This window comes from Salmo salar, chromosome ssa17 (assembly GCF_905237065.1).
Source record: "Salmo salar chromosome ssa17, Ssal_v3.1, whole genome shotgun sequence".
NCBI lineage: Eukaryota > Metazoa > Chordata > Actinopteri > Salmoniformes > Salmonidae > Salmo > Salmo salar.
This window is the reverse complement of record NC_059458.1, coordinates 5,776,152-5,790,092: the sequence shown is the minus strand read 5'-3', so window position 1 is coordinate 5,790,092 and position 13,941 is coordinate 5,776,152. Positions and strand designations below refer to the sequence as shown.

At 41.0% G+C, this 13,941-nt stretch overlaps 2 protein-coding genes across 6 annotated transcripts in view; both read right to left on the bottom strand.

Annotated features, from left to right (window-relative positions):
- Window positions 1-9,284, bottom strand: part of LOC100196534 (N-chimaerin) — a 46,295-nt gene extending 37,011 nt beyond the window's left edge. Inside the window, exons 1-7 of one of the 3 annotated variants that reach the window (XM_045698752.1) lie at window positions 9,039-9,284; window positions 8,820-8,886; window positions 7,458-7,496; window positions 7,316-7,371; window positions 4,599-4,712; window positions 2,113-2,144; window positions 1,894-2,007 (exon numbers count right to left, since the gene is read on the bottom strand). In XM_045698752.1, coding sequence (XP_045554708.1) covers window positions 1,894-2,007; window positions 2,113-2,144; window positions 4,599-4,712; window positions 7,316-7,371; window positions 7,458-7,496; window positions 8,820-8,838 — 374 coding nt within the window. In that variant the 5' untranslated portion in view covers window positions 8,839-8,886; window positions 9,039-9,284. The remainder of the gene's footprint in view (window positions 1-1,893; window positions 2,008-2,112; window positions 2,145-4,598; window positions 4,713-7,315; window positions 7,372-7,457; window positions 7,497-8,819; window positions 8,887-9,038) is intronic. The other 2 variants (XM_014151218.2, XM_014151220.2) reach the window with 2 other exon arrangements.
- Window positions 9,285-10,835: 1,551 nt separating this feature from the next.
- On the bottom strand, window positions 10,836-13,375 carry atp5mc3b (ATP synthase membrane subunit c locus 3b). Of its 3 annotated transcripts, none has more exons than XM_014151206.1 (5): window positions 13,299-13,375; window positions 12,980-13,080; window positions 12,056-12,133; window positions 11,570-11,760; window positions 10,836-11,386 (listed from the first exon to the last, which is right to left on the bottom strand). In XM_014151206.1, exons 2-5 carry the CDS (start codon window positions 13,016-13,018, stop codon window positions 11,272-11,274), a joined length of 423 nt encoding a protein of 140 aa, XP_014006681.1. In that variant the 5' UTR covers window positions 13,019-13,080; window positions 13,299-13,375; the 3' UTR covers window positions 10,836-11,271.
- Window positions 13,376-13,941: the final 566 nt, after the last annotated feature.

Below are 13,941 nucleotides of genomic sequence, written 5' to 3'. Positions count from 1 at the left end.
AAAATTGAAGTTTTTGTATTTTTGGGGAATTTGTAATTCGCGCCACGCCTATCATTGGATATTGGAGCAGGTGTTCCGCTAGCGGAACGTCTAGATGTAAGAGGTTAAAACAAGTCAAAATGAGCCTCAGTAGTGTGTGTGGCCTCCACGTGCCTGTATGACCTCCCTACAACGCCTGGGCATGCTCCTGATGAGGTGGCGAATGGTCTCCTGAGGGATCTCCTCCCAGACCTGGACTAAAGCATCCGCCAACTCCTGGACAGTCTGTGGAGCAACGTGGCGTTGGTGGATGGAGCGAGACATGATTTCCCAGATGTGCTCAATTGGATTCAGGTCTGGGGAACGGGCGGGCCAGTCCATAGCATCAATGCCTTCCTCTTGCAGGAACTGCTGACACACTCCAGCCACATGAGATCTAGCATTGTCTTGCATTAGGAGGAACCCAGGGCCAACCGCACCAACATATGGTCTCACAAGGGGTCTGAGGATCTCATCTCGGTACCTAATGGCAGTCAGGCTACCTCTGGCGAGCACATGGAGGGCTGTGCGGCCCCCCAAAGAAATGCCACCCCACACCATGACTGACCCACCGCCAAACCGGTCATGCTGGAGGATGTTGCAGGCAGCAGAACGTTCTCCACGGCGTCTCCAGACTCTGTCACATGTGCTCAGTGTGAACCTGCTTTCATCTGTGAAGAGCACAGGGCGCCAGTGGCGAATTTGCCAATCTTGGTGTTCTCTGGCAAATGCCAAACGTCCTGCACGGTGTTGGGCTGTAAGCACAACCCCCACCTGTTGACGTCGGGCCCTCATACTACCCTCATGGAGTCCGTTTCTGACCGTTTGAGCAGACACATGCACATTTGTGGCCTGCTGGAGCTCATTTTGCAGGGCTCTGGCAGTGCTCCTCTCCATTCCTCCTTGCACAAAGGCGGAGGTAGCGGTCCTGCTGCTGGGTTGTTGCCCTCCTACGGCCTCCTCCACGTCTCCTGATGTACTGGCCTGTCTCCTGGTAGCGCCTCCATGCTCTGGACACTACGCTGACAGACACAGCAAACCTTCTTGCCACAGCTCGCATTGATGTGCCATCCTGGATGAGCTGCACTGCCTGAGCCACTTGTGTGGGTTGTAGACTCCGTCTCATGCTACCACTAGAGTGAAAGCACCGCCAGCATTCAAAAGTGACCAAAACATCAGCCAGGAAGCATAGGAACTGAGAAGTGGTCTGTGGTCACCACCTGCAGAACCACTCCTTTATTGGGGGTGTCTTGCTAATTGCCTATAATTTCCACCTGTTGTCTATTCCATTTGCACAACAGCATGTGAAATGTATTGTCAATCAGTGTTGCTTCCTAAGTGGACAGTTTGATTTCACAGAAGTGTGAATGACTTGGAGTTACATTGTGTTGTTTAAGTGTTCCCTTTATTTTTTTGAGCTGTGTATATATATAAGCATACCTAATGGGTTCTTAAAATTCAAAATCAAATAGATAAATGATCCATGGTATGATCATCTTAAAGCAATTCCATATGTTAGCTTAGTAGAAACCCCCCCCCCCACCAAATGGCTTAGACTTTGAGGTCACCAGCTGCAAGGTATTTTTTCCTCAGACACATTGGTGCGGCTGGCTTCCGGGTTAAGCGAGCAGTGTGTCAAGAAGCAGTGTGGCTTGGCAGGATTGTGTTTCGGAGGACGCATGGCTCTCAACCTTCAACTCTCCCAAATCCGTAGAGGAGTTGAAGTCATGGAACAAGACTAACTACCAATTGAATATCACGAAATTGGGGAGAAAAAAGGGGTGAAACTACAAAAAATTCAAAACTAATCAAAAGAAGTCATGCATCACACTGTTTGGAAAATCTATCTGTAGAAAAGGTGTGCGTGTGCCTAACCGTAGGGCCAGTGTGTAGGTCCCAGGCTGCCTCTGGCTCTCTCTGATGAGGTAACTCCCCTCTGCCACACTCAGCAGCTGGTCAGCCTCCTCTCTGGAGATCATCCCATGGTACCTGGGGAGAAGACAGAACATTGGAAATACAGATACAGACTGGATAAACAACTACAGCAATGACTAGTTTTGTATATAAATTCTAAATTGAAATAATCCAACTTACTCTCTCCCATAGTATTTGGGCCGGTTATCCACCTGAAAGCGAATAGAATATTCCATTGATAAGTAAATCAAGAAAAATAGACCTCTAGTTTTCAGATTGTGAAGGTTGGAAGGTTAACCAGAGGAGAACTAAGTCACCGCATTAGTACTTTACTTGCATCAGCTATAACACTGGGATGCATTCCGTAGGACACAACTCAACATCATGGAGGATAAAATAAAGAATTATCCACCGTATGCTATGCGACTTGACTACTGTGAAGACATATAGCAAACTTAAGTAGAGGAAGGTCACTGGATAAGCACCATGGTCAGAGACAATGCTAGCAGGCACAGGGGCTGGCCAAGCCGGAATGTAATAATACTCAGTGTGACGGCTAGAAAATCAATTTTGCATCCCTTATCACACTCTTGCAAGCCTTTTCTTTAATATATTCAACTGGCTATGAAGTTAAATGAATATCTGTGCGGTGTCTCAACGTTTCTATGGGAATGTGACAAGACACATTTGCAAACACTAACAGTGTGGTCAACGTCACAGAGAATCCAGTGCAGTTGTCCAATCCTACACTAGTGGAAATATCTACTGGAAATTCACATATCAAAATGTATTACTGTTGTGTTGCAATTAGGGTTGGGAGGTATTCCTATTTTCAAAACATTTCTGTACAATATCAGGGTATTCAGTTTTACCGAACGTGCACACAAGGGACGGCCCTTGTGTGCACGTTCGGTAAAACTGAATATATATAAACACACTCTCTCTCTCTATCTATCTATCTATATGACACACAGTTGAAGTCGGAAGTTTACATACACTTAGGTTGGGGTCATTAAAACTCATTTTTCAACCAATCCACACATTTCTTGTTAGCAAATTATAATTTTGGCAAGTCAGTTAGAACATCTACTTTGTGCATGACACAACGCATTTTTACAACAATTGTTTACGGACAGATTATTTCACTTATAATTCACTGTATCATAATTCCAGTGGGTCGGAAGTTTACAAACACTAAGTTGACTGTACCTTTAAAAAGCTTGGAAAAATCCAGAAAAGGATGTCATGGCTTTAGAAGCCTTTGATAGGTTAACCTTTGCTTGACATCATGGGAAAATCAAAAGAAATCAGCAAAGACCTCAGAAAAAAATAGAACTGTTTGGCGATAATGACCATCGTTATGTTTGGAGGAAAAAGGGGGATGCTTGCAAGCCGAAGAACACCATCCCAACCGTGAAGCACGGGGGTGGCAGCATCATGTTGTGGGGGTGCTTTGCTGCAGGAGGGACTGATGCACTTCACAAAATAGATGGCATCATGAGGCAGGAAAATTATGTGGATATATTGAAGCAACATCTCAAGACATCAGTCAGGAAGTTAAAGCTTGGTTGCAAATGGGTCTTCCAAATGGACAATGACCCCAAGCATACTTCCAAAGTTGTGGCAAAATGGCTTAAGGACAACAAAGTCAAGGTATTGAAGTGGTCATCACAAAGCCCTGACCTCAATCCTATAGAAAATGTGTGGGCAGAACTGAAAAAGCGTGTGCGTGCAAGGAGGCCTACAAACCTGACTCAGTTACACCAGCTCTGTCAGGAGGAATGGGCCAAAATTCACCCAACTTATTGTGGGAAGCTTGTGGAAGGCTACCCGAAACGTTTGAACAAGTTAAACAATTTAAAGGCAATGCTACCAAATATTAACTTAGTGTATGTAAACTTCTGACCCACTGGGAATGTGATGAAAGAAATAAAAGCTGAAAGAAATAATTCTCTCTACTATTATTCTGACATTTCACATTCTTAAAATAAAGTGGTGATCCTAAATGACATAAGACAGGGAATTTTCACTAGGATTACATTTCAGGATTTGTGAAAAACTATGTTTAAATGTATTTGGCTATGGTGTATGTAAACTTCCGACTTCAACTGTATATAAAATATATTTATTTGTTTAACACTTTTTTGGTTACTACATGATTCCATGTGTGTTATTTCATAGTTTTGATGTCTTCACTATTATTGTACAATGTAGAAAGTAGTACAAATAAAAAAAAATACCTTGATGAGTAGGTGTTCTAAAACTTTTGACCAGTAGTGTATGGATTCAATTAAATAGCCCAGAGGTACGAGTGGAAAAGCATGGGCCAATTCTCTTTAATTTTCTAATCTCTTTGTGGACTGAACAATAAAAGTTCTAAATGTGTGTTGTTGGATTCGGGGTAAACTTTGAACATTGATATACTACAGACATAATAGATCAGAAGCATAGTATATTAAGGAGTGTAAGAGACTGGTTTTACATCAGAAGTTAATGGTTCTCTGTAGAAAGACAGCTTTGGAATGTGTTGGGTGGACGGGAGGAAGTCACAGGATTGCTATAGGGGAAGCGGATGTACATCTGTGGATTAGGGGAAGGAGGGGTTGAGGTCAGGAGGTCAGGTCAGATCCCCTGAAGAGAGAAATAATGGTTTATTATCTTATTACCCTCTTCCTGTCGAACCATAAGATGTACGGATTGGAGAGAAGGAGGCGTGTAAAGTGGAGTATACACTTGTGATGGTAGGAACATGTCTTTGTCTGAATCCAGCTGTATCGACCCTTTGGGAAGAATTAAACTTGGTTAAACTTCTCTAGTGTCCGTGACTTATTTACTCTGAAAAATTTGAACCCAACAGTGTGAAGTGGTTTTTCAATGGGCTTTCTCCATTTTTATACTGAACCAAACTGACAGTGAAGTAAGATTATTTGTAGAACATTTCATTTACTATTTAGCACCTAAAGCTGCAATATGTAACTTTTTGGGTGACCCGAACAAATTCACATCGAAATTTCATTGAAAGCAAGTCTAATTTTTTACTTTATTTAAAACATTTTCAACTAGGCAAGTCAGTTGAGAACAAATTCTTATTTACAATGATGGCCTACCAAAAAGCAAAAGGCCTCCTGCAGGGACAGGGCCTGGGATAAAAAATAAATAAAAGAAATATAGGACAAAACACACATCACGACAAGAGAGACAACACAACACTACATAAAGAGAGACCTAAGACAACATAACAGCAACACATGACAACACAGCATGGTAGCAACACAACATGGCAGCAGCACAAAACAGGGTACAAACATTGGGCACAGACAAGAGCAAAGGGCAAGGAGGTAAAGACAACAATACATAACGCAAAGCAACCACAACTGTCAGTAAGAGTGCCCATGATTGAGTTTTTGAATGAAGAGATTGAGATAAAACTGTCCAGTTTAAGTGTATGTTGCAGCTCTAAGAAGCAGTAGATCTGTTTAATGTGCGTTATTTTTATGCTTCACGTTCTTAAGTTTAGTTTTGTGTCTTTTACTTTCAGTTTTGTAAACCATCTTAAAACACATTATTCATGGTTATGGAAAATATACTGTATTTTACAGCAGTTTAGATGGTCCAATGATTGTGTAGACAATGACCGCTTGTTTTGTCAAACAAATTGAAAATAGGCGAACTATTACAATTTTAGCAACCACGAAATGGTGAAGCGATTTCTGCATATTGCACCTTTAAAATATCATTATAGACGGTATTGGAAAAAGCTACACTGGTATGTGAACCCATACAGAGATGGGTACAGAGCCTCCATACTCAACTGGCGGACTGCGGACCGGGTCTGGACCCAGAACGGGGTCAATACGGACCGGGCTTCGACCCCTGGTATCAATAAAACACACAAGACATGGAAGAATTCATAGAATTGCAGGAAATTAGCTTTAAAAACAGCTAAATAAATATCTGCCCCATGCAAAATGTGTAGAATTTTCTTTAAAATTGCAACATTTTATATCTACCAACAATAGGGGTAAGAGGGGTGTGAACGGTTGTGGTCGCATGGGTTGCGAGGTGGGGGTTTGTTACTACGCCGTTCGATTACATTATCCATCCGGACCTTTGCAACCTACAGCTAAACATTTTTGTGACCGGACCTTCTCCAATAGTACTCAAGTAAGCCTGATCTAGGGTTTACTGAAACTGGTGCGACAAACCAAAAATATCCAGTCAGCGGCAGTCCTGTGGGCGAAAACAGCTTGTTGATGAGAGAATGTTAACAAATCACGCAAGCTAACAGGCGGGCCACAAACAAATAATGGTGATGTGGAGAATGGACGGGCTGTTGCAGCAGATGAATACACAAGGTAGTCATCAATCAGATAAAAACAAGAAGCGGCTCCAGTGGGCACGCAATCACCAACACTGGACAATTGAGGAGTGAAAAAACATTGCCTGGAACATGACAGCAAGTTCAGTTTACTTGAGTGGCCTGCGCAGTCCCCAGACCTCAACCAACAGAGCATCTTTGGGATGAGATGGAACGGGCTGTTCGCAGCATGAATGTACTGGCGTCCAATCTGCAGCAACTGCCTGATGCCATCGCATCAGCATGGACCAACATCCCTGTGATGTTACCGACACCTAGTAGAATGCCCTGAAGAATTCCGGCTGTTTTGGAGGCAAGGGGGGGGTTCCGACCCAGTACTAGGTGGGTGTACCTAATAAACTGTCCGGTGAGTGTAGTTTACTACATTGACTGGAAATAAATAACACATCTGTCTCTGTCTGAAAATCGTCCCACTCCTAAAAATTATGCAAAACGTAGCTCAAGTGAAGTACCCACTCTATTCTATTTCGCTCCAACTCTGGATCTCGTTCAAATTACCTCTGGCCTATTGGCTGATATGTAACCCAGTAATAGTTTACCGATAACCTAACATAAAAAAATAAAATAATAATTGGCCATGTGAGAATATCTGATAATTTAACCAATTTTTTGGGCTGTTTTTTTGCATTTTGATATTGCCTAGGGTGGCAAATTGCAGGGACCAGGGCTCCCAAGTTAGCTGTGTCACATAAGCCTAAAATAACATTTGGGGACTGCTGTTGGGTGGGACCAGTTCTTGCAGGAGCAGGCGGGAGTCAGACAAAAACAACAGGAGTAAGTGGTGGGTGCGGTATTAAAAAGCTGCGGGAGCACGATGAAGAAATTAGCCATGTCCAGACATAATGTCACAGTTCATCAAGTGATGCAGTAAATTGTTTTCAGTTCATATAAAATTGTTATAGATTGCATTTTGTTTAATAATCCCTTATTGAGAATCTATTATGAATACCTGCAGACATTCTTTTAAGTGGCCAATTGGTCTCTTTTCTGTGTCTGTCTGTTTACCTCAGAGGTGCAGGTCAGTCGCCGTGGATGTGGTGCCTCCTGCTGGAGCTGATACACTTGTGCAAAAACAGAACACAGTCAGTAAAACATGATTACAGTGCTCCCTACAATATTTTCATCATTAGAATACATTTATACTCACGGTAAGATTTCCACACTGGCGGCCTGTATTCATCATGGTCTGAGGAAAGAAGAACATAATCTCAAGTCTTAATAAACCTTAACATTGACACGCTACCAAAAATCTTTGTATCCTGATTGACAGTGCCTCCAGGTTGTCATTCTATCACACTACACTTAAACTGTGTCGATTAAGCCACCCTGACAAATTTGATTTTCTACAGATTCAGTAACAGACAAGATATTTTTGACCCCAAAAAATGATTACACTAGCGGGTCTTCAGCACATCTGAATTGCCTTAAAGCATAATATAGGGTCACTCATTTTAGGCTAGATGCAAGATACTATGCAACTAGCCTAATCAACAATACCAAACTAATGCTGTGGGAAAATTAGCATTTTATGCAAATTCAGAATAAATCTAACATTGATATTAGCTTAGGCTTATTGTACTTGAGAAGTAAGTGCATGAATACATTATGAGGGCTTGGAATTTACTTTTCACACATCTGCCATTGTTGGTATGGTCGCTCTCTCTCCACTCATAGCAACATATCCTTACAAAAGAATTACCACTGTTCTATACTGAACCATACCACACCGTAGCATATGCAGTTTGGGTCGACACCATTGTGTAGGATACCTTTAAAGAGAGCTACTGCTTACTACTGACAAAGATTTCAATTAGGCTACTACAAGGATGTTCTGACCAAATAGCTATTGCACTACATGGGACTGCAGACTGTGCTTTCAACCACACCCTGAAAGGACTATGGCATGTGTGTTCTGACAGAATACACTGGATATCTGTCCCAAAGCACAGAGCTTCCAGTCTCATCTCCCACAGCCTGGATGTCAGCTCTATCTTACTTCAAATGCACTTAATTTATATCCCCCTAACTGTTCTGTATGTATTTTCTCTCCCTCTCCTAGTTCAAAAGTTACAGATATGTCAATGTTTTTTGTTTAATGCAAAAAAAGGCAATAGACTGTAGTCTACTATTCCACCTCTTGAAAAGGCTTGTGATACCCTTTGGTGATGAAGGGGTTTTAACATGGCTTAAAACGCTATAATACGTGAACGTTGATAATGACTTAAATAAACTGTTAGTTAGCTAGCGTTAGCTATCTAACATCGTATCTACAAATCTGCTGACGCAAAATACGGTGTTTCTATCCCGTGCAAAAGAACTCTACAGGCCTCCCGACAAGGCCAAAAAAAGGTAGCTAGATGGACAAACGCTGACCACATTTCTATAGCAAAACATTTGCATATCTGTCACATGCATAACGAGGAAGCTGGCGTTAGAGCTGGTATTGGAACTAGCGAGATATCAAACTGACAGAAAGGAACAGTTAGCTAGCTAACGTTAGTTAACTTACCAAAGACATTTAGAGCCATTCTTGGTGCGATAACTGATATATGACTATTTCCCCCGTCGTTAGAAAGCTGATAAGGGGAATACAGTGAATAAATATTATTTTGCGAGAAAACATTCAGCAACTAGGAAAAATGTTAAACAATCCAAATGTTTATACTACAATAACAGAGCCAGTCCAGGCTAGATAGCGTTGGCCACTTAAGTTAACGCGTTTTCTCACTGTGAGTCACCGCTAGTAGCGCCGCCGACTTCATTAAAAAAATAAACAAACCTAAGGAATGGGAACAGGCGTAGATGCAAACATGCATTTATCTAGTGAGGATAAAGCCAAGATGTAATCTATCCGGTTGCATATGCATGCATATAGCTAATATAATTGATCCCAACAAACACCGTATCTATATTCTATAACGAAGTTGCCATCTTGTGATATCACGTGACCATCAGCCTCAATTTTAGGCCGTAGTTTTACCATGGTTACCATGTGAAGCTTCTCAGAAAAGGATGGGGCAGGGTTGGTGCTATCTGGGATCCTTAGGATGTCCCTACCCTAAACCTTACCCTAACCGTAACAATTTTAAATTTCAATTTGGGAAGTCCCAAGGATCCCGGAAAGCATGGACCGGTGCAGCAGCAATCCAGTTAAATCACCATATTAGAAGGATGAGAGAATCCATACATCTGATTAGATTAATATACCGTTGAGATGTCCTTGTAATTTCGTTCTCATTTTTTTGGGACATCCTAAATGGAAAGCTTAACTGCAAATTCAGCTCTGCAAGTAGACCTAGTACAGGCAATGTTTGAGCTAACGATTCATAGATCCTGCAGTCCAAAGGCAAGAGCATTACTTGTGCCACCAGTCATACACACGTACACATGGGTAGTGTGTTGTAGATATGTGGTAGTAGAGTAGGGGCCTGATGGACCACACCTAATATGTTGTGAATGTATTGTAATGTTTATTTTTTATAACTGCCTTAATTTTGCTGGCCCCCGGGAAGAGTAGCAGCTAATGGGGATCCATAATAAATAGAAATACAAAAGACCTATTCTATCATGGAAGGTGTGTGTGCTACCAACTTGATCTTGTAGGGTCATGAGAAGGAGCACAGCCAGATAAAGCCCAGGCCTTGTGCCAGGCACCATAATAGCAGTCATTTATTACACATGTAGGCTGTACTTGGCAGCTATAGCTAAATTACATACATAGCACATAAGTAATTAAACAGTTAAAAATCAGGATGGGAGCAGAAACAGTTTGTTTTTGGTAGTGTCAATGGGCTGAGTGGTGGAAGGTCACAGTGGGGGGAGGGTTCATTGGTCAGAATCAGACAGGTCCAGAGCCAAATAGCAGCACAACTCACTATCCACTCACATACAACCAGTTGCATTATTCCCTCCACTCTTAAAGCATCCTCCTCATATTCGCACCAAGCCAACTATGCTCCAAAGGCTATCCTACTACTACAAAGCAATGCAAAGTGTGAGCCATAATGGAGGGTCAATTCAAAAGCCCAGGCACTGCACAGGATCCAAAAGGCATTCTTTGTATTTAATATAGAAAGTGAAATTCAATGGACCTAAACTGTTTCAATTTACCATGCAGATTAAATTAAACAGCCAATGTTAGATCTCTGCTATGAATGTTTTAACCATCCATAAATAATTTCTGCTCATGACAACCAAAATGTTTACTTAGCGCTATTAAATTTATAATCTCAAAATGCAAGAGATTGGAAGTGTCTATTCAATTGCAATCCAACAGCTGAACTAAATCTCTCCCCAAATCTAAAATATCTTCAAGATCGAGAGAAATGTATGGCTTTGGGGTGAAGTTTGCCCTATGTAAAGAGCTCAGATCAGCTTCCCCAATCCTAACGCAAAACTGACCCAATATCAGCATCTATTGGCAACTTTAACATATATTAAATGGCTGTTCGAAAAATAAATCCAAAGCAGAGTCATGTTGATCATTTTTCATGGAATAGCAAAAGAGGACATTGTATTACACCAGTGAAAGATAACTTCAGTATTTATTACAATTAAGAAAAGCACATGATAACCAAAATAAGTGAAAATGTACTTAAACTCACTTGATTGCAACCAACCTGCAGTTAACATAACTATATGCTTTGTTCTGATGTGAAGGGCACACACTAGAGAAATGCATTTGTTAATCCAAAATCTGGTGTTCCTTTGAAAATCTTTTGCAGGGAAGTGGGGCTATACACAAAGTAACTAAACCATTTTAAATAGTGAAATACATGCATTTAATTCTGTAATTGGTTACATTTTTACAATACATGCCTTTTCTTTTGTCAGCCTTCAACAAAAACTTGGAAAATGTACAATTTTATGACCCCAACACTGAACAATTTGGGTTGCTCGAGTAAAATAGGTAGCCACAGCTGTGGTTTCAAAATCATGATCACCATCTGCAGTGGAAATATTTACATGGCAAACAGGATCAGGAAAGCAACCATCAAGCAGAACAGACCCATGGCTTCAGACAGGGCAAATCCCAGGATAGCATAGGAGAAAAGCTGCTGCTTTAGAGAAGGGTTCCTGGGGAGAAAAAAATTAATAATTGCTAGTGCCATGAATCAAAGCTGTGGGAGAGACTTGCAGCCATAGCGATTGTTTACCATTTTCACAAACATTGTAAAACATTTTTGACAAAAATCAACAAAGATTCACATAGTTGAGGGCATAAAGTACTGCACCATATCTACTAATGGCAATACTTACCTTGCATATCCGATGATAAGGCTGCCGAACACAGTCCCGATTCCAGCACCAGAACCAGCCACTCCAACTGTGGCAGCTCCAGCGCCGATGAACTTGGCTGCTGTGTCAATGTCTCTGCTCATAGCACTAGTCTGGAAACCCCGCAATGGTACCTGAGAAAAGGCATTCTGTGACACAAAGGCAGTGCTAGCCTGGGAGCAACAAAGAAAAAGTCAAAAAAAATATATAATGAACCAATTGACCATAAAAACAGCTTGAAGATAAATATTACAATCATTTATGATTAAGACAACATTTAAATCATTGCAGAGGGGTCCAATATAATTTGGAAGAGAACAGAGGGCTGTTTTCTTATCATTTCTCTCAGCAACCTTTTACCTAAGGAAGAAAATCTAGACTGAAAGGTAGCATCAGTTGTCCATAGAAGTTGATGTTGATCCTCAGGGTAAGGGCGCTAAAGGGTAAAAGGGGCAGGTAGACACTCACCTCTCCTGTTCTGACATCCGGCCGGGAAAGCACAGACGCAGAGAGAGGTCTGTATAATGCCCTGGATCCAGCACGGACCTGTACATTAAAAATGGTATACGTTAAGTGATGCAACTTCCATAACATCATTGTAACTTGATTATAAACACACCACCACAAAAATAAATAACATTTGTTAACAGTCGCAAGGGGACACATGGACAAATCATATGTACATCACCACTGACCAACTGTACAAGTCAGATGTGGGCAGTACAACATGATAAATAACTAGTAGCTTGCTACATACTACTAGCAAGCTACAGAGCCCCCCTCCCACACACACACTGTGGAGAATGTGCTGTTAAACATGACAAACGCATGGAAGCACTGCAGTGTTGAGTTCCAAATATCTGCCTCTACTGAACCAGCCCTTTCAGATGTCCTAGACGACCAACTCAGAGGGCATTATGGAGTGGATCAAGATGTAGTGCCATGGTCCAAAATACACAAACGCCAAACTGGCAAAGTGCACAACTAGGATTGACATTACTAGTAGCAAATGCACATAGCCAAATGAAAGCAGTCTTTGCTGCTTTATTTCTGCATGACCTTGAAATTACAAATCTCATTCGAAAGCTAACGAGCGATGGTTAGTAACCCAACGTAGCTAAAGCTGGCTACCTAGCTTAGGTGACAAGAGGTAACGTTATTTTCCAAGAGCAGGTTTAACAATTATTAACATTATTATTTCTAAAGGTTAGCTAGCTACGTTCATTTCAATTACATTTCAAACCAAGTTGTTCAGTGTGCACAATTGCATGCACTGAAACGTTACAGCAGTTCCTAAGTCACAAATAAGTACAAGTTCAGCAGGCCAATCTAACTTGCCTAGTTAACATTATGCTATGACAACTTATATGCATCATTACTTTCACAACTCACCAGTGCAGGCGTAGAGACGAACTTCGCACAGGCGTACATATTAGTTTAATGTGTTGACCGATTTAAAAAAAATCAACTAAAGACGAGTCACCTGGTTTTGTCTCAAAAAGAAAAGAGAACAGTAGCTAAGGTCAATGATAATTTCACTACAAATTCAAAGAAACACCGAATCCATAAAAATGATTAACGTTATGTGCAAAACAACTGTATTCACATAAATTATGTGTCGGTGTGGGATCAAAACGACTTCAGATAGAAGATGAAAATGGATTGTTAAAATGTTTCAGCGCAGACCCTCATTTGCCTCCCCTTCACTTACCGGCTGCTGAGGTCGAAGCGCTGAGGAACAACTGCGCATGCCCGAAACCGTATTTAATCATATTCCCGGATGACGGGATTTAAGACGTCAGACCTCATACCTTAGCTAGCCCCTTTTAGGAATATTGGAAAGAAAAAAAAATACAATCACAGCGTATTCAATGTTGTTTCTATCAACCATCTATGTTTCTATATATCAATCAAATCTATATTGTATTCGTTTTCAATGACAATGTGACATATTTGAATCATGCTACTAGTGATAATAAACTCATAAACGCAAAGGTGATAGTAGGGCAAACTCAAAAGGGTTTCTTTCTACTTGTGTGAGTGCCACACTGTTCACCAATGATGTTGAACTGCTATTTTTAAATTCTCTGTTAATGTATGTATTAGTTTTACCCCACATATTTGTTTTAACCCAAAAATTATTTTGAATTCTAGTTTTCCTGTTCTTTAGCCTTTTGTTGTATTCATATATGGACAGTGTCATCTTTTTCAAATGTTCTCTTGTCTATTACATTTTTTTTATAATATATAAAACCATTCATTTATTCATAGAGTTTGGTTTTGCACTATAGCAGACCATATGCAACATGATCCATCTCCAGCAGAGGGGGATGTTGTGTAAGCCTGTGTGATGT

Excerpts from the sequence above, each read along its gene's own strand:
- atp5mc3b (XM_014151206.1), bottom strand. The coding sequence starts at position 13,018 with ATGTACGCCTGTGCGAAGTTCGTCTCTACGCCTGCACTG. Across the intron at positions 12,134-12,979 it reads TCGTCTCTACGCCTGCACTG|GTCCGTGCTGGATCCAGGGC; the intron begins GTGAGTTGTGAA and ends TTTAATGTACAG. Across the intron at positions 11,761-12,055 it reads CGGATGTCAGAACAGGAGAG|GCTAGCACTGCCTTTGTGTC; the intron begins GTGAGTGTCTAC and ends TGTTGCTCCCAG.